At 45.1% G+C, this 20,415-nt stretch overlaps 2 protein-coding genes across 4 annotated transcripts in view; one reads left to right on the top strand and one right to left on the bottom strand.

Moving 5' to 3' along the window:
• Nucleotides 1–3,239, bottom strand: part of Cfap97 (cilia and flagella associated protein 97) — a 34,294-nt gene extending 31,055 nt beyond the window's left edge. Inside the window, exon 1 of the mRNA XM_021650756.2 lies at nucleotides 3,084–3,239. The gene's annotated coding sequence lies outside the window, so the exon portion shown is untranslated. The remainder of the gene's footprint in view (nucleotides 1–3,083) is intronic.
• Nucleotides 3,240–11,129: 7,890 nt separating this feature from the next.
• The window catches only part of Snx25 (sorting nexin 25), a 110,717-nt gene continuing 101,431 nt past the window's right edge, over nucleotides 11,130–20,415 (top strand). For 2 of the 3 annotated variants that reach the window (XM_060381715.1, XM_060381716.1), the window contains exon 1: nucleotides 11,130–11,648. In XM_060381715.1, the coding sequence (XP_060237698.1) occupies nucleotides 11,274–11,648 (375 nt within the window). In that variant the 5' untranslated portion in view covers nucleotides 11,130–11,273. The other variant, XM_060381717.1, reaches the window with a different exon arrangement.

Here is a 20,415-nt window from a genome sequence, read left to right as displayed (position 1 = left end):
GAGCAACAATAACACAAAACAATGCTGTAGCCTTCAGTGGGCACATATATAAAGAAAAAGTCATGGCGGATGGGTTGGAAAGGCGTACACTAAAAATCTAGGAGTACAAATATATGAGGAAAAGGAATGAGACTGAGGAAATTACAGCTTGGGCAGGAGCCTGTCCCCAGAATATTACTGGTATCATTCCAGCCACTAACATTAAAAAAGAACAAAAAAAATCAAAATAGCCACTCAAATGGTTGATACCTTTTAACTCAATTAACTAGCTCTTCCTCCTCAAATTTATCGGTTTTTTTTTTTCTGTAAGATAATTTACCTTTGAAAACAACAGATAAAGGCCTGAAATAGCTGGTTGTTTCATGCCCCTCCGTCACTTTTAATTAATAACTTTGCAATTACAATGATTTCTATGTTTCTTCCAATTTCCAAAGAACAGTTTCAAAGCACAACCTAAAGCATTATAGTAAATCATGTCAAAACCCAACGTAAGATAACTCAGTAGGCCTTGCTAACCATTAAAGTAAAGCACAGTAGTATAAAAGTCAGGAGTGCATGACACATCTTAAGTAATGCTCCAGGACATTTATTTCTATCAGTTATATGTATATTCTAAACAGTGGGCCTTGATATAAAACATATTTCTTTTTTTTTAAACATATTTCTTATTCATGAGTTTGAAATGTCTCTTGTCGGGCTGGAGAGATGGCTCAGAGGTTAAGAACACTCACTGTTCTTCCAAAGGTCCTGAGTTTGATCCCAGCAACCACATGGTGACTCATAACCTTCTGTAGTGAGATCTGGTATGCAGGCAGAATGCTATATAAATAATAAATAAATCTTTAAAATGTCACTTGTCTATGGAGATGAGAAGCTGTTACCGAATGGTAATATAAGAAGAGAATTGAGTGGAAATTTAAATTGAATGGTACTGGAGTTTCAAGCGTTATGAGCAGTATCTAGGATAAGTGCTTTCCAAACGGATAGCGGCTGCACTAAACAAACCTGAGACGACATTGTAATCGCCTTAAAGGAAGATAACTTTCTTGAAACTGAAGAATCTCATACTGGACAAAAAACACAAAATTATGAGATATGTTACAGGATCTAAAGAAATAAGCATACCTTAACCATAAACAGAAAGTAATTTTAGGACCAGTGAGATGGCTCATCAGGTGATGGGGCCTGCCACCAAACCTGCCAACCTGAGTTTGATCCCTGAGACCCACATGGTGGAAGAAGAGAGCTAACGCTTCCAGGTTTTCCCCTGACCTCCACAAGTACCAGTGAACATGCATATGCACACACAAATCTAGTGAAACTTATTAAGGAGAAAAAGCAATTGTCATACCAGAAGTTCCTAATGATGGTTTGCTCAGACTCAGTACTGACAGACATGTGACATCTCACTCAAGTACATGTTTAATTACATTCAGGAATAGGTTCATTGAGATTTAAAAAAAAAAAAAAAAAGCCTAAACTTGAGACAGAGAAACAGCGCAGTGCTTGCAAGCCTAAACTGAATCCACCTGGGAGTGGGAGAGGGCAGGCCCATGTTTGTAAAGCTGGTGCTGAGGTGGTGGATCTTTAGGACTCTGTAGGGCTAGCCAGTCTACTTGGTGAGTTCCAGGCCACTTCTCAAAAAGTGAAGTGAAACGATGAAGGATGCCTGAAATTGTCCTCTGGCCCTCTACACAGATGCTGTCTTGTCTACTTAATTTCCAGGGTCCAACAGCAGAACCAGAAGAGAAGGTTTGTCTAAAACTTAGCCAACAGCAGTCTCCTCTCCAAGCTGGCTAGAGTTGGTGTGTCCTTATAATGGCAGCCACAAGTGAAACTGAATTGAGAGGATCACGCAAGCTCTCGCTCTAGAGACCAACGGTCTCTGAAAAAATGGAGAGGAGGGGATGGAGTGAGAAGGAGGTGTGACCATTCTTAGCAGAATGGGAGCTCCTGATGTCTTGTTCACACTTACATCCCCAGTGTCTAAAAAGAAAAAAGACCTACAAAAATTAGGTAAACATTTAAAGAAAATGTTTATCCCACAAAGGAGGCTAGAGGCTTAAGCCTTAGCCCAGGTTCTTGCTCTTTGCTTCCTATGCAAACAGAACAAAAACATCAGGCTTTGATAATTTTTCTTTTCTCTCATCAGAGTTGGCCCACTGCCTAGTGGATGTGACATTTTTTGAGGTGTTTATAGTCAGAATTTCTGACGGATGAGGGAGGCTGTAAACACTTAAACAGGTGATTTAACTTAATTTCCAGGAAAACCTATCTGACAATCTCACCCATTAGCAGTTCTTTCGCTAAAATTTGCATCAAGGTGGCCGTCATTCAATTTACATAGGAATTTAAGTAAGAAAAACGATGGGTTTTATAGGATAGTCAGGATTCTCTTACAACGTTATCAGGAGAGTTCCTGAGACCTGAATAATTGCTGTCAAACAACCTGGAAGTCACTTGGACGCTGATGTTTGCTCAAACAGAGAAAGCCGTAGAAATAACGGTGCTTTCACAACACACCGGAAAGAACACACAAATACCCTGGGATTAAAAACGTCATCTTGTACATTTGTGATACTCCTTATCTGCCGACGTGTATTACAGGGCTCCAAACTGGGCAGACAAAAATCTTGGCCCAAGCTGAACACCTGTTTTCCACGGATGTGGGGCTTCGTCCACGACCCCAGTCAGTACCCTCTCCAGGCTCTGGGACGTAGCACTCAAAAGGCGGCTCCTCGGGGCCGTGGGTTCGGGCTCAAGCACCCGGCGACGCGGCAGCAGAGGCCGCACCTCAGAGCGGGCTCCGACCTCGACTCCGAGCCACCTCTCGCGTCCTCGCGGGGGGTGGGGCGCGGGGGGAGGTGGCGGCCGGCTACCGTTTTTTTGTAACGGTTACCACGCCGCCCGAGGGAGCGGCGGGCGAGGCCGAGGGCAGCCTGCGACCTGGCGGAGGTCCGGTCGTACCCACCCTCTGGGTGCTCGCCTCCCTCAGCCTCCGATCCGGGGGAAACCGACCCCGACCGCGGGAGTGGGTGGCTCGCCGGCCGCGGACCGGATGCGGAAGCCCGGGGGCCGCTCACCTGGGAATGGTAGCAGGTACCGACTGCCTCGCCGTGCCGGGCGTGCTGGTCCACGCTCGCTTCGGGCACGCGCACTTCCACCTCCGCGGGGCCCCCTCCGCGGCGCTCGAGGCTGCCCCCGGCGCCGGCTGGCGGGAGCTCCCGGAAATGGAGTGGGCGGAAGTGGAGAGGCGGGGCGACGCCGGGACCGTGTTTCCTCCGAAGAGGATGCCGGCGGGGTTCCTGGCTTTGGTGTCTTCAGAAGACTGGGTCGCCGAGGGCTGGCGGGCGCTGCAAGGGCGACGGCTTCTCCGCGGGGCCTCTGGAAGACTAGGAGGCAAGTAGAAAGGAGACCACCGAGGCCGGTCCGCTGTCCAGGGCATGGTCTGCGCGGATACCCGCGTCGGAGCGGTAGGTTTAGGCATCAGGGCTGACTTCCTGCAAAAACGCTGTGTTCTTGTAATTCTGTAACAAGACAATAATAAAAAAAAAAAAAATAGAGGGCGGCTCTGTCTTTGTGGCGTTTTGTTTCAGCAAACCTCTCTTCACACAAACCAGTCGCGGTGGCAATGTGCCTTTAATCTCAGCACTCGGGAGAGGGATTTCTGTGTTCAAGGCCAGCCCGGTCTACATAGTGACTTCCAGGCCAGACAGGGCTATTCCATGAGACTCCGTGTCAAAGGGGGGGGGGGGGAGGGGGAATACAGTTCAAGCAAAGTTAATGTACATCAGGGTCAGGTGACATATGAAGAAAGGCCCTTTTACTGATGATGGAAGTGCACATGAAAGCAATATAGAAATGATCTCTACAGACTGTTGAGTGCCCTAATTTCTTCTTGAACTCTTGGACACATCGTGGGGGCAGGAATGACACCCCACTCCCAAACTTCATCCTCTAATCACCAGAGCACATAAATATGTCAGTTTATATGGCAAGGGAAACTTAGCTAATGCATGTAAATTTACATGATCCAGGAATCCATTCTGTAGTCACTAGGGCACTTATAAAAGGGAGAAGTAAAAAACTTCCAGGTGAGTTAATTGTAGGAGCTGTTCCACAGAAGAGTCGAGTGATGTGTGAAGAGTCAGTGAGCCAAGGAATGCATGCAGCTCTGGAAAGCTGAAAAGAGGCAAGGAATGGCTTCTACCCTGAAAGAACGCAAATCTGCCTCGATTTGAGACTTCTGACCTCAACCCTAATCCAAATAAATTTGTCTTATACCTTTAACGTTGTGTAGTTACAGCTGTGATAAGTACTCAGAGAGCACTTATATGAAAGTACAGCGAAAGCTAGCACAGACTTAACAGTATAGCCCAGGGCCCACCACTGAAGTGTTTTGTCAGAGCTGTGACAGAATGGCTAACACAAAGAGGAAAGATGTGTTTGACTCACATTTTGAGAGGGTTCAGTCCTTCATGGCACTGTAGAACAGTTCATGTAAATGTGAAGCTGGAGAAAGTGGCCTACAGGAAGAGGCCAGGGGCACGTATAACCCTAGAGAAGGACCTCTAGTGACCTCCCTCCTCAACTCCTCCCTTTCACTACCTGCTAATAATGCCAGCATATTGTGAATCCATCAAGGATCACTCCATTGATGAGATCAGAGCCCACATCATGTCTCTGGAAATGCCCTCAGAGACACACCCAGAGTTGAGCTTCACTAAGTCTCCAGGGGTTTCCAATCAAATGTGTGTGTATGCTCACAACCACAGCCATTACACTCAAGAAAGAACTCTTATTTTGAACAATGCATTTTATGTTTTCTTGGTCCTGATTACTTTTTTTTTTTAAACAAAGAGAGACTTTTTTTTCACTGTGTTGGCTGAAAGAAAGAATTTCACTTAATGAAAATATTTTGGCACCAATTTCCAGGATAGATGTAAAGTGTTTGAGTAGACATTTCTACAAAGGAGATCCAAATAGCTGAGCGCACAGCAAGTTCACTAGTGTGAGGCTTTGAATGAAAATGGCCTCTATAAGCTCATGTGTTTAAATACCTAGTTCTTAGTTGCTGAAACTGTTTGGGAAGGATTAGGAGGTGAGACCTTGTTGGGAGTGTGTCAGTAGGGATGAGCTTTGAGGTCTTAAAAGATTTGTGCTATTTTCCAGTGTGCCTCTCTGCCTCTTGGATCAAGAAGAGAGCTCTCTCTTCTTGCCACCATACCTTTGCTCTGCCATCATGGACACCAACCTTCTGAAGCTGGAAACCCAATTAAATGCTTTATTATAAGTTGCCTTGATCATGGTGTTATGTCACAGCAATAAGAAAATACAAGTCAAAATTAGTGAATGTTTCTGAGATGGCCAGGTCTGGTGGATAAATGTGCTTGCCAGATGACCAAAATTAGATCCCAGAACACAGTAAAACATCCTAGGGCTAGAGAGCTGGCTCTGCTGGTAAAAATAATTCCAAAGCAAACCTGACAACCTGAATTTGATTCCCAGATTCCACAGTAGAAGGAAAGAACCAGCTCCTCAGAGTTGCCGTGTAATCTCCATAACTTTGCTATGATATACCTGTACCTACACATCAGACATACAAAATAAATAAAACAATGAGGTACAGTTTAGCCCCACTAGGACAGTTATTTAAAAATACCTCTTGCAACAAACTAAGATAACAAGATGACAAAGACTCAAAGAAATTGGAAGCCTTTTGTACAGTTGTTATATAAAACAGCAGGACAGAAAATTCTATGGTATTTCCTTGAAAATATTAAATAGAGTTATATGAACCAGAATTATATTAATCCATTTTAGGATATATACCCAAAAGAATTAAAAACAGCATCTCAGATATTTGTATATCCAGATTCATAACATTTTTATTCATAGGACTCAAAATATAGAAACAAACCGAAGAGTTTATTAACAGATAAAATGTTATACAAGCACTTGCACATACACAGTGGACTATTATCCAGCCCCCCCCCAAAAAAAAGGAATACATGCTATAACATGAAATTTAAAGATACTATGCTAAATGCTTAGTAGGAAAAGACAAATACATGATCCCATTTCTAAAAGGCTTAGAATAGTCAATTTAGTGAAAACAAAACAGAATTGAATGTGAAGGAGTAGTGGGGAGGAGGGAATGGCAAGTTGTGTGATGGCAGAGTTTCTATACAAACATGGGCTGATAGAAAGTTCTGGACATGGATAGGAGTGATAGTTACACATTGAATGTACTTAGTACTACACTGTGAAAATGGTTAGGATGGTAAATTTTCTGTTTTGTGTATTTTACAATAAAAGCAATTGACTTTTAATAATGATTCTCTTGGAGACAGATTTTTAAGTCTTGGCTCATCATTGGTATTTGTCCTTAAGGCTTTTAAAACAAATACTATAGAGTGAGTAGCTTCTCTCTCACAGTGTTGGAGGAAGGGGAGGCGGAGGTCACATTCCAGCACATAAGGGTTCCAGTGAGTACTTTGATGCCTGGTCCAGAGACGGCTCCTCTGCTGTGTCCTCTCTCTGGGTGTGAAGAATCTTCTCTCCTCCCTTGGGACAGGGTCTCATGGAGCTTGGGCTGTCTTCAGACTCACCGTGTAGCTGAGAATAACCTTGAAATGATCTTCCTACTCTCCTAATTTTAGGATTACAGTTTTGCCCCACCACACCTGGCTCATAGTCCCCTAAATTTCCTTTTTAACCCTTATTTTTATGTGTATGGGTGTTTTGCCTGGGTGCAGTTCCCAAGAAAGGCAGAAGGTGTTGGACGCCCTGGGACTGGAGTTACAGGTGGCTGTGAGCTGCTATGTGGGTAATGAAAAGCTCATCCTGGTGCTCTGGAAGAGCAACTAATCTATGGATACTGGGAATCAACTCCAGTCCTCTGGAAGAGCAGCCAGAAATCCTAACTAATGAGCCATCTCTAGCCTTCCTGCCCCTTTTAAGAAGTGCTAACGTTACCCATACAGGCTCTGCCAATGCCATTACTACTTTCCTGCAGTCATATCTTCTAAGAGCCAATCACTGGTAATTGGGCTTCAACATAGGTATTCGGAGGGAGACTTAAACATTCAGACCATAGTGATCAATTTTTCTCTGCCTCCAACAAATACAGTGAATTAGCACTTAGCATTCAAAAAGCTTAACTAACCTATATGCATTTTGGGGTCATGAGACATTAGTTTTAATAATTTGCCAGTCACTAATATTAGATATCAAAGCCCAGCCGAGTTAACAATCTTTCTTGTAGGTTTTATAATATTAGTATATAAGTTGAAATTAAATTATATGGCTAAGAGCTATATTATCAACTTCATAACTAGCAAACAAAAATATCAGTTCTCTGTATCCTTTAATGTAGTCCCCACTCAGTAGGAAGGGGCAGATTATAAGTATTATAGATCCCCAGGATCAGAAATGGGAACTGTAATATATTTTTAGTAACATCGCTACATTCTACTGATCTGGGTGATCAGCCTTATGATCCACCAAAAACTGATTGATGTGTTTATTCTGCCAAATTATGGTAGGTCATTAAAAGACTAAACAAACGAGTTATACTTACTATTAAACAGCCATCTTGTAGGGCATGGGGTGGTGGTGGTGGTGGTGGTGGGATGGCGCAGCAGTAAGAGCATTTGTCACTCTTCCAGAAGACCTAAATTCACTTTCCAGAACCCACATCTGGTGGTTTACAATGGCTTGTGTCTCCAGCTCCATGGGATCCAATGTCTTCTAGCTACTTAGGGCACCCCACAGACACACCGACACACAAACGTAAACATTGAACCAAAATCCCTGAACTCTCTCCCCACCCCCACACAGGCAAATGCACACTGCTCCTTGGAGGCAACTATAACACAGCAAAAGCTTTAAAAAAAAAAAAAAAAGGGCATATGAATTTGCATCCCTGACACTGCCATGGGAAGAGGCCCAAGCTCCTTGGAGGGTAAAAATGTAGTGACTCCTAGGCTGTGTACCAGCTGGCTCGCCCCTCCACCAGTGCTCCAGGCTAGAAGAGCAGAACCTCCAGATGACCCCACATGTCTGACCCACCAATGGAGTAAATAGACCTATTTAGAGGTAGTTCATTATGCAAAGACAGCTGACATCACATTCTCTGAATTTCAAGTCAGCTGGAAATGTGTCCAGTTTTGTGATGCACCTGTGATAATTATTTGTCCTGGTATAAACTGATTTTGCTTTCAGTAATTAAAATGTTTCTTTTTAAAGATTAACTGCTTTGGATAAGTTTTCTTTTTTCCCCCCTATTTATATAAAACTATATTTTTTTTCTAATTTATCTTGATCACTCCTCCCAGTTCCTGTCCATCTCCCCTCCCATGCAGATCCATGCCCTTCCAGTCTCATTAGAAAAAAATAGGCTTCTAAGAGATAATAATAAAATACAATAAAATAAGACATAAGATAAAAAAAAATCACATTGAAGTTGGATAAGGCAAAACATCAAACATCAAAAGGAAAAGAACCTGAAAGAAGGCACAAGAATCAAAGATCCACTCATTTGTCCATTCAGGAGTCTCATAAAAACAGTAAACTGGAAGCCATATTATATACGCAGAAGACCTGCTGCAGATCCATGCAGGCTCTGTGCATGCTGCGCAGTCTCTGTGTGTTCATATGAGCTTTGCTCATGTTGGTTTAGAGGGCCTTGTTTTCTTGGTGTCCTCCATCCCCTCTGCTCTTTCTGCCTCTTTCTCGGAAGGGGTTCCCTTAGCTCTGAGGGGAGGGATTTGGTGGTGACATCCCACTTAGGTCTCAGTGTTCCAAAATATCTCTCACTCTCTGACTTTGCATAAGTTTTCAATATGAATATTTTTGCTTACTAATGTGGAACTCCACTCACCATAATTTACATATGTTCTAACATTTTATTCAGAGGTTCGCCCTTAAAACATTGCTAATATGTTCTTAGACAAAGATCAGTGGTGTCCACCTGCTTTGTCTGCCATTTAAAAATGGTCATTTCCTCCTTATCTTCATTTACCCATGGGAGCTCAGCCAGAATCCATTCCTATTTTAGATTTCTACAAGATGATGAGGATGGCCTTATGGTGCATTTCATTATAGCCTGTCAGAATGCACTAGCAATAAAAATCTTTAGATAAGACGTTACTTCTTAATTTGCTTTCTAAAGCCATAAAACTGATAGGATTTGAGGTTGAAGAGGTGGCTCAGCAGTTTAGAGTACTTGTGTCTCTTCCAGAAGACCCAGGTTTGGTTCCCAGCACCTACTTTGTGTGGCTCAAGTTCCAGGTGACCTGATGCTCTCCCCTGAACAATGGCCTCAGTGGGCACTTACACAGTGTACATTCCTACACTCAGATCCAAAAACACACATACACAAAAAATATAAAAAAATATAAAATATATATACATATATAAAATGTGCATATATATGAAACCTTTCCAAAAGAACTGTTAGGACTCAACAGTGACTACAGGAAAGGGACATTTCAACTCCAATTTAAAATCTGATTCCGTGCCTCATTTTCCTCACGGCCTTCTAACGTCAGCCATTCCCTCTGTCTTGCCTTACTTCAGTGATCCTCCAACCATGCACAGAGGAGAGGCTTAACTCGACTTATGAAGTAAGTGTGAAGTATCAGGGCTTACCTAGGTAAGAGAGTATGTGCTTTGAGGCAGTTTTCTGACAGTGGGTTTACATAGCTCCAGTCGTGGATTGCTCTTGGGAACCATGTATGACTGCAGGCTTCTGGTCTTGAGTTACAGAGTTGGCTTGCAGTAAAGAGGAGACCAGTGTCCCCTTTACCGATTATACTCACTTAGTCCGTGCCACTGCAATGGAGGTGCTTCTGTTCTCCCGGAGTAACAACACTGGACGCTTTATAGCATGGCACACTGGTTTTGGACTCTCGGATTTATTAAACCCAGTGTTTTCTCCTTTGTAACATGAGATGATGAAATCATTGAGTTAGGCCACACACCTTTGATCCCAGCACTTTGAAAGCAGAAGCAGACAGATCCCAGTGAGTTCGAGGCCAGCCACGACTACACAGTGAGTGCCAGGACAGCCAGGATTACACAGAGAGACCCTGTCATAAAACAAAACAGTACAAGTTAAGGATTTTGGAATTCTTCGTTGCAGTGTCATGGGGAGAGGTCCTAGGCTCGTTATTTCTCAAGCTTCCACCTTTCTTTTTCATCGTTTATTTGCCTTCCATCCACTGTCTTCCCTCCCAGTCTCGTCAGCAATCCTCTAGTTCAGTCATCCCTCTAATAGAGTCAACGCCCTTTATCAGCGCTGGCAGCTCTATAATAATATTGAGTGGCAACTGAATATCTCAGCAAACATCGTCTGTATACTACCGACCAAGACAGAAGAGGAAAATAAGTTCCCTCAAAATTATTTGAGCCAGTTTCTTTTGCGTGGGTAACAGCTTTTTTTTTTTTTTTTTTACCGAGTAGTTGCTGGCAACAAAAACACAAAACCGGAGCCAAACTGATTGTGGCAGCTGCGTACACTCCCTGGCACCAGGCGGACACTCCGGGAGCCTTTCCATAAGGGAGTGGGAACCACAGGCTTCTCTCAGTCCTCCCGTTTCGCCTTGGCCCCTACTCCTGGGCGGTAGGGTCGGTTGTAAGGAACCAGTACAAGTGCGCATCTGGGAAAGGTTCGGGTCCACTCGGGGAGCTAGAGGACGAGGCCGGCGGCTGGCACGAGGCTGCAGGCAAGGCGAGGAGCGGAGGGCGAGAACGAAGGAGGCACCTGAGCTGAGCAGTTCGCCTCTGCCACCTGCAGCAAAATTTTCCACGAGCAGACGCCGTCCCCGGGGGGCAGGGGTGGGGCGCGGGAAGTAGCGGGGGCCGCTGCGATTGGTCGCGCCCCCTTCCGGCCGCCCCCGCCTCCGGGTGGGCGGGGCTGCCCCGCCCCACTGTCACTCAGCCGCAGCTCCCGCCCCCGCCCCCGCGCGTCTCCAGCCCGTGGGGCTCCAGTCCCCTCGCGGTCCCGCTTCCCTGGGCGCGCCCGGTCGGCGGGCAGCTACGGGCCCGGCGCGGGGCGGCGGCACCGAGGGGGGCGCGGCGGCGGCGTCTTCCGGAGCGGTTCCCGCGCAGGGCCGCCGGCGAGGGCATGAGCGCGGGCTGCCCTCGCCTCGCGAGCGGCGGCGGCGGCGGCGAGGCGGCGGGGCGCCGCGCACAGGCCACGGCCCGGGGCGGCGCCGGGGGGCAGCGGGCCGGGAGATGAGCCTGTCGCCAGCGGCCCAGGAAGCAGCATGCACCGCGATGCCACCGACAGCAGCGGCGCTCGCCGCGGACCCGCGCTCGCCGCCGACGCCGGCCGGGCCGCCCCGGGCTCCGCGGACGGGCAGCGGCCGGCGGCCGGGCCGGGCGGGGGCTGGCGGGGTCCCGCCGCCGTGGCCGCCCTGGCGGCGCTGGCGCTGTGCTGCCTGGTTCCGGGCTGGGGGCCGGCGGCGGGCGCGGGGCCGGGCGCCGTGCTGCTGCGCCTCGGTCTGTACCTGAGCTGCGCCGCGGTCGCCTTGCTGTTGGGGACGCTGGTCGCGCTCGTCTGCTGGAGCCCTCGCGCCCGGCCGCCGGACTTCGCCTGTTCCTGGAGCCGGCTGGCCGCGGCCGTCCGCTGCCCGCTGCGGGTGAGTACCGGTCTCGGCGGCCTCGCGCGCGCGCCGGCCCCGGGGCACACTGCCCCCGCCCCACCCCCCGCGCCCCCGGGTGGCTCTCCCGGAGCCCGGGCGGCCGGAAGACTGGGCGGCGCGGGCTTGACCCCGCGCGCGGCTCTAGGCGCGGTAGTTACTCCTCCACCGTGCCCAGCCACACGGCGCGGAGCACCGAGCGATCCGGGCAGGTCCCCGAGGGTGAGGCGCGGTTGGGGAGTTGCCGGAGAAGGATCGGGAACGCAGCGCCCACGGGATGCAGGCGTCGCACCCGGCACGGGTGATCGGGTTCGGGTCTTCGATCCGCGCCGGGTGGGAGATGACTTTATGACGGTCTCCAGGCGAGAAAACTTTGCTTGGGTCACCCAGTCCGGGGTCGCTCCCGCTCCTTAGGAGATCTGTTTTTCCACCATGTTGGTTGAGCGGTCGTGGAGCTCAGGCCGAGGTCTGATTTGAAGGGGGCGGCGGGGGGGAGGGGGCGCACCCGGAAGCGCTGTGGTTTGCCGGGAGGCAAAGGTGTCCTCAGGGTTATGGTTATGGAATGTAGGTAAGAGCTGTGTTTTCACCGTGCTTTAAACCTCCTTCCGAAGGAGGGTGCACCTCCAGTTTGCCTTACGCCAAGATCTACCTCCAGTCTGTTTATAATAACCCTTTAAAAGGACCTTCATCTTACCGTAACTCGGCTGATACCTTTATAAAACTGAAATTGCCCGAGGACTTGGGGGCCAGTGGCATGGCAGTGGCTCCTCTTCATAAAAACGTTTGTTAGGGTGACTACTGTCCCCAGAGTTTGTATTTGCTTATGGCATGAGCCGTTTACTACTTTGTAGAAAAGCTTTCTACTCTTCAAAGTGACTTTCCAGTACCCGTCACTTACGAATGGCATCCCATCCTCACTTGTTAGGCTCAGCAAACACATCAGTAGTCTTAAGAATTAGTAATGTCTATTTGATTTGGCTGTGTATTTTTTATTTGTAACTTAGAGTTGGTGAGTAGATGTGTTCTTTCTTCTACTGTTTTTTTTTTTTTTTTTCACTGCTAATAAGAAGTAAGGACCCTAAAAGTTTATCAGTTTGTTTATAGATCTCTAAGGCATGTCACAGTTCTTAAGTATCATAAGAGCTTACTATAAATTTAGTACATATTTATTGAGCATCTTTTATAAACCAAGCCTCACGTGTTCTGGAAGTTTGGGTTGAATTAGCAAGTCACATAAAAGTCCTACTCACTGAAGATTATATCCCAGACAATAAATATGATGCTTTTGCATATGGATAGCCATAAGTGTTTCTGAAAGAAAAAGGAAACCAAGAACTAACCGGTTGTGGGTGAATGTAGGTTAAGGGAAGGAAGTGCAAATGGTGGGGTCAGGTTCACAGTTGAGATATTATCTACCTGTGGGTCTCAAAACCTCCCCTCCTGGGTAAGCCACCCTGTTCCCTTCAAAGTGCGTACCTTCAGAGCTCCTGGGTTTGTTTCTGAAAAGGGGAATCGTCAAGTGTCATCTAGAAAAATGATCTTGCAGATGAATTAGGAAAGAAAAACAGTGTTTGAAAGGTGGCAGCAAGATAGCATGTGTAAATCCGTTTCAGATGATAGAACGGGTGAATTTTAACCTGGGGAAAGGGATTACTGGCCGTACGATTTGAAATTGGATTCCTGGAAGTTACTTCCTAACCTCTATATCATTTAAAATTGAAGTGCATGCTAGTCACATCATATTCAGTTTTTCTTATTTTATAGGTGATGTTCATTCAAGCCCCACTGTTTGCAGTATTTGCTTTTGCTCTTTTTGTTTTGTTTTGTTTGTTTGTTTCTTGGGCAGGGTTTCTCTGTGTAGCCTTGATTGTCCTGGAACTCCCTCTGTAGACCAAGTTGGCCTCAAACTCACAGAGATCTGCCTGCCTCTGTCCCGGAGTGCTGGGATTACAGGCATAGCCACCACTGTCCGTCTGTTTGCTGCATTTGCAATAATCCAAGTTTTTAAAGTAAATGTTCTCCTTATGAATGGAAGGCAGGGAGGCAGAGACATGTGGTGTAGTGTAAGAAATCTGTGAGTTCTGTGGGAGTGGCACAGAAGCTGGACCAAACAGGTCATCTGCCATATGTGGAGGGGGAGGCTGTTCAGCAGCTAACCAAATGGAGATAGTGTAACAGCGAACACTACAGAAATTTAGATTCAGAATAAAAAAGAACACTCTTTTCTCATATAGTGCATTTTGAATATTTCACATACGAGCTAGACATGGTAAGACTGGTGTCCACTTTGCTACTCCATCCCTCCCACCTTCTTCTCCTCTCCCTCTTTGGCTTCCTTCTGTGGAGGAATAATTTGGAAAAAAAAAAAACTGCACATGTTGTTAAAAGTAGATAAAAAGTTATCTTTTATTTTGGAGTCAAGATTTTGTAGCCTAGACTAGTCTTGAACTTTTTTTTTGAAAAATACTTTTAAAATTGTGTGTATGTGGTGTGTGCATGTATGCGTGTGCACCCATATGTGTGAGCACACTCGCCTGTGTCGAGGCCAAAGGTCAACAGTCTTATCTCTCCATCAAATTGGTTGATCTCATCATAAAACTGAAACTTGCTGGAGTACTTTGTGCCAGAGGAATGGCAGCAGTTCCCCTCCATACAGGTCACTCTGCTGAAAAGGCAGAGCGGGGAAGACTGCAAGAGCCAGAGGGCATGGAGGACACCAAGGAAATAAGGCCTTCTAGACAAGAGGAGTGGTGCACATTGGAACTCACAGAGACTGTGGTAGCATGCACAGGCCTGCATGGGTCTCAGCCAGAGGAGGTTCCAGTGAGCCCCCATCCCTAACCCAGAAACTATCTCCATCTGATAACCATGCACAGAGGAAAAATTAGATTTCTCCAGTGGAGTCTAACTGGGTATATAAACCACACTTAAGGGCTTGCCTGTGCATAGCACAGGTGGCCAATACAAGATGAACTCAGTAGTGCTTCCTGATTTTTTTTTTATGGTTTTGTGTGTGTGTGTGTGTTTGTGTGTATGTGTTTCTTGTGCTTTTTCTTTGGCTCTTTTCCTTGTTTTGTGTTATTCTGGTTTGTCTTATTATATCTTATTATAAGATACCAGTTTGTGTTTTAGAGAGAGAGAGAAAGAGAAAGAAAGAAGCATGTGAATTTGGGTGGGTGGGAAGTGGGGAGGATCTGGAAGAAGGGAAACCATAATCAGAATGTATTGTATGAAAAAATTCATTTTCAATAAAAGAATGCTTTTTTACTCTTTATATGTGGTGTATGTATGCATGTGTGTGAGCACATGTATGTGTGGGTACACCAGCACATGCTGAGGTTAGAGGTCAACAGTGGTGTTTTCCTCTTTGTCCACCTTATTTTTTTATTTTTATTTTTATTTTTTTGAGACAGGGTCTCTCTGAAACTGGAGCATACCATTAGGGTTCTAGGGCTGGCCAGTGAGTCCTAGAGATCTGCCTATCTCTATGCCCTGCAAATTCTGTTTTTACAGAGCTTATGCACCCAGCAAAGGTGATGGGAATCTAAACTCAGGCCCTCAAGCTTGCAGAGTGTTCTCATGTACTGCCCAGGCATCCCTCTGGCCTTGACCTCTTCATCTTCCTCCTGCAGCCTTCTGAGTGTTAGGTGTGGACCACCATGCCTGGTTGAGGAGTCTTGCGATGCTTCTGGATGCTTCATAGTGCTCTCTGCTGTAACATCCATGCGGTCAGCATCTATGATCTACACTTTTTATTATTATCCCTGGGACTTAATAGGAGGTGAAGGCTGCTCAAGTGTTTGCTGATGATTATTCAGAAAATTGGGTTTATTTATGGTCACTAAATTTGTGCATTTTTCTTTCCAATTAATCTAGTACCTAGTGGGTATCTTATATGCACATAAATTTTGATTTCATATCAGTGGGAATAACTACTGATTAAAAGTAGCTTTCATCCCAGACAGAAATTCTATTTCAACTGTCCGTTGGTATTTTTAGGAAATAAAGAAGCCTTTTGGATCAGGAAGGTTGACCCCATAGTCTTGATAATTGCGGTCTGGGCCCAACAGTGATAGCTTTTAGCCCTGCTTTGCTGAGAGGGCTGTCTTAGTGTAGTGTGCTTAGTCTAAGGTGTAGGCTGGTGTTCTGCTAGACCATTTAACCAGTTTGGATTTGAGCATTCACTAGCCACAGGTGCTGGACCCAGCACTTGATCCAGGTGAGGCAATAGCAGGAGAAATGGGACAAGAATGAATCATTTGATATTGGAAAGAGTATGCTACAAGGCAATTCAAAGTGTAGTCTCCTGTAGTGAAAGAGAAGGACATAGCTTACATTTTGATGACAAATTTCCTAAAAAAAATGTATTAAACTTTTTCCCCCTTTTTTTGTCTCAGACTCTGGATTTTTCTCTTTCATTACATACAATTTACCAGCTACTTAAAAACAAAACAAAACAAAACAAAACAAAACAAAAAAAACCTTATTGTAAGTTTGGCAATTTCTAATAGTGTATGTGTTTCTAGGGTCCAGAGTTATCAATATGATTTGTGACTACAATGTGGACTATTATGCTAATGTGATAAATACACTAGTCTCCTTTGCCTCAAGTACTGAATGTTTTCTATTTGATTCATAGTGTGGGAAAGAATAAGCGACTAATGAGGACTTGAGGGCCAGTATGGCAAAGTCCACAGGAGTTGGGTGTAGTAGCATGTGGGAAACAAAAGAACAAGACTCTGTGAAGAAAGTATTTGTGGAAGACTGGACAGTTCATCAGAAAGGAAAGTTTAGAAAGTTTGTCAAATTAATAACCATTTCTGAATATTTGAAAAACATAACTCATTCTGATCTTGTTAGTGATAAGCATTCTTATGCTACCAGAGGAAATGAGTCAATTCAAAACAAGTTAGAATATATAAATGTAGGTTTATTGGGGGCAGCTCTTGAGTGGGTTCACCAGTCCCCAAGGTATGCTGCTAGGGAAATCACCAGTGCAGAGAGAGAGAGAGAGAGAGAGAGAGAGAGAGAGAGGAGAGACCAACCTTATGCAGTGAAGAGCTCCTAGGGGGAAGGAAGCTGCCCCTGGGCTGGAAACTTCAGGGTAGAGGGCGGGGTATCCCAGCCGTGCCCTGTAGCAGGTAGGGACTGAGGCATGCTGGGAGAACCTGGGGACCAGGTCTGCTTTGGTTAAATGGGCACTTCAGCTGCTTGTCCCGGGTCTGAATCCCAACAGTTAGGTATTAATAGTTTTTTTTTTTCCCCTGCTGAGTTGCTGACTGCCAGCACATGGGATGCTTTCAGTAGATGGATTTTGTTGGGAACAAAGATCATTAAGTACAGATGTCATTGTTAGGTTTGAAAGTTCAACCAGCTTCCTAGGAAAGAAGAGAGCCTTGCAATAGGAGCATTAAGAGCTTGAATTACAGTCCCCCTCCCCAAAGGCTGAGGGTGTTGGTGGCACATACCTTTAAACATAGCATTTGGGAGGCAGAGTCAAGTGGATCTCTTAAGTTCAAGGCCACCCTGGTCTGTAAAGTGAGTTTCAGGATAGTTTCAGGCTACAAAGAGAAACCCTGTCTCGAAAAACCAAAAAAGAAAGAGCTTGAATCACTCCCTTTCTAAGTTCATGGCACTGTGACACTGGGATAAACAAGAATACTCCCTATCCAGCTCCCTCAGGCCGAGCAGTATTGACTGGATGGAGAGGCAGATGTTTAGGGAGACAGTAAGAACATTCACACAGCCATTCTCTGCTCTAGTCGGCTAGGATTCCTAAGTGAGTTCTTTTACTGATACAAATGTTCTTTGAGAGAAACAAACTGACTTTAGTTACTGGAGAGGAAAAGGAAAGAACCAGGAATTAAAAAGACTATACAAAGCCTCTTTGTGGCTTTCCTTTATTATTCTAACGTGATAAACAATCCTCAATAATTTGATAACAGATAATGGCACAATATATTTACTGCCCTGTTTAGAATATTTGTTTGCTTTTCAACTAGAGGAGTTTTGAATCATGGTGACCAGTAGAAAAAAAATGTTTGTTTTTTTTTTTAAAGGCTATTAAATCATTGGATTGATATTGGGTTTTTAGAATACCAATTATAAACATTTAAATCATAGATTCCTGCCTAATTCTTTGAGGCATTGGGATGCTGTACTTTATCTTATTTGTTTTATTATTATTATTATTTTATATTAATTACAGTTTATTCACCTTGAATCCCAGTTGTAGCCCCCTCCCTCATTCTCTTCCAGTTCCAACATCCCTCCCTCATCTTCTCCCATGCCTTCCTCCAAGTCCCTCTGAACTTAGCCTATCAGGTCTCATCAAGACCGGCTGCGTTGTCTTCTTCTGTGGCCTGATAAGGTTGTTCCCCCCTCAGGGGGAGGTGATCAAAGAGCTAAGCCACTGAGTTCATGTCAGAGATGGTCCCATTCCCCTTACTAGGAAACCCACTTGGAGACTGAGCTGCCATGGAGTTCTAGGTTATCTCCATGCATGGTGCTTGGTTGGAGTATCAGTCTCAGAAAAGACCCCTGTGTCCAGATTTCTTGGTTCTGTTGCTCTTGTGGAGTTCCTTTCCCCTCCAGGTCTTTCTATCTCCCCCTTCTTTCATAAGCTTCCCTGCACTCTGCCCAAAGTTTAGCTATGAGCCTCAGCATCTGCTTTGATAACCTGCTGGGTAGAGTCTTTCAGGGGCCCTCTGTGGTAGGCTCCTGTCCTGTTCTCTGTTTTCTCTCTCTTCCAATGGATGTCTATCCTGTTTGCCTTTCTGAGTGAGGATTGATCACCTTACCCAGGGTCCTCCTTCTTGATTAGCTTCGTTAGGTGTTCAAATTTTAGTAGTATCCACTTAAAAGTGAGTATTTACCCTGTGTGTCTTTCTGCTTCTGGGATACCTCACTCAGGATGATCTTTTCTAGTTCCCACCATTTGCCTGCAAATTTCATGATTTCCTTGTTTTTAATTGCTGAGTAGTATTTCATTGTATAAATGTACCACAATTTCTGTATCCATTCCTCTGTTGAGGGACGTCTAGGTTTCCAGAGTCTGGCTATAACGAATAAAGCTGCTATGAACATGGTTGAGCAAATGTCCTTGTTGTGTACTTGAGCATCTTTTGGATATATGCCTAGGAGTGGTATAGCTGGGTCTTGAGGAAGCACTCTTCCTAATTGTCTGAGAAAGTGCCAGATTGATTTCCAAAGTGGTTGTACAAGTTCACATTCCTACCAGCAATGGAGGAGGGTTCTGATGCTGCACTTTAAATTCATGTTGTTCATAGTTTCGGGCATACTTTTTATAGTGCATACAGTCCCATGATTAATAAAGGCGAATGGAAGGGTGAACAGTGTGTGTGTGGGAAGCTTCTTATATAAGGACAGGCACCAGCATAGCAGCTATTCATTCTTTCAGATATATTTTAATGCATATACAAATACATATATGAATTCAAGAAGTTTTTGATACCTATCATTTCATGGTTTATGCGCAGTGATTGCTCATGCAGAAAAATTATTTTTGTCTGGTCTCTTGTTGGGAAGGAATTCTTTTTTAAGGTTGGTGAATATGAAATGAAGTCACGTATGAATAGTGATAACTTCCAAGTTGAGTGATATAATACATGCAACACAGAAAGACATGCCAGTCAAAGCCAGCAAAGGTATCCGAACGGGGAAGCTGTGTTTGAATTCAGCAGTGCTGTCTAAAGGGAACAGTGTACATTTTTACCACTTGGTAAAAAGAATCCTGAAACCTGCTTCAGAGACAGAGTAGTTGGACCAACTGAGATTTGAGCTGCCAGTGATTCTATCAGATGAGTCACAGAAGCCAAGATTGGAAAGATAATCTTGGCCTTGTGGAAGTTTTTAAATGAGAGTAAAATTGAAGTTAAGTCTGAAGGCCTGGCAGCTTTTGACATTTTCTGAGTACAAGAGTGATAACATTAGAGGTAGGTTACAGAAACACCATTAGGCTTAGAATGAGAAAAACCGTGTGGCCAAAGGGAGAGGAGTGAAGAGGGTCAGTGAACCGCTCAGGCCTCTAGTCCCAGCACTTGAGAGGCCTAAGCAGGGGATGTGGAAGGCAAAGCCAGTCTTGGTCACATAGTTCTAGCTAGACCAGCCTGAGCTATGGAATGAGTTCTAGGCCAGGAAAAAAACAGTAGTCAAGTTTTTTCTTTGGCTTTATTAGAAATCAGTAGTCATGTGGCAGACAGATATTTTCAAGTATTCTGCCATTCCTTTTAGCCAATGTTCAGTTCCAAACAAACCAAAGAGTCCCCCCTGTCCTGGGTAGTTTCATTTTGAACCCGACATGACTGGAAAAAAAGGAAATTCAGTTGAAGGTTTGCCTTAATCACACTGGCCTGTGGGCATGTCTAGGGCATTTTCTTGATTGCTAATTGATACAGGTGGACTCAGCCTGTGGACAGTGGCCTCCTTGGGCTGTTGGACCAGGGCTGTATAGAAAGGCAATTGACTGTAAACTGGGAAAGAGCCAGTAAACAGTATCCCTTCATGATCTCTGCTTCAGGACCTGCTGTGGCTTCCTGTGGTGATAGACTGTAACCTGTAAGCCAAATAAACCCCTTCCTTCTTCCAACTTGGTTTTGATTGGTGTTTTATCACAGAAATAAAAGGCAAACTGGCACACCTACTGTTTTCACTTCGGTATGAAGGCTGAAGCTTCAAGATGTGGGTGTTCTACTCTGAACCTCCTTAATTCTGGTCATTCTCTTCGAGTTTATTTCCAACGCTAGAA

This window comes from Meriones unguiculatus, chromosome 4 (assembly GCF_030254825.1).
Source record: "Meriones unguiculatus strain TT.TT164.6M chromosome 4, Bangor_MerUng_6.1, whole genome shotgun sequence".
Taxonomy (NCBI): domain Eukaryota; kingdom Metazoa; phylum Chordata; class Mammalia; order Rodentia; family Muridae; genus Meriones; species Meriones unguiculatus.
Note: the sequence above shows the minus strand (reverse complement) of the source record. Positions and strands in the feature narration are given on the sequence as shown.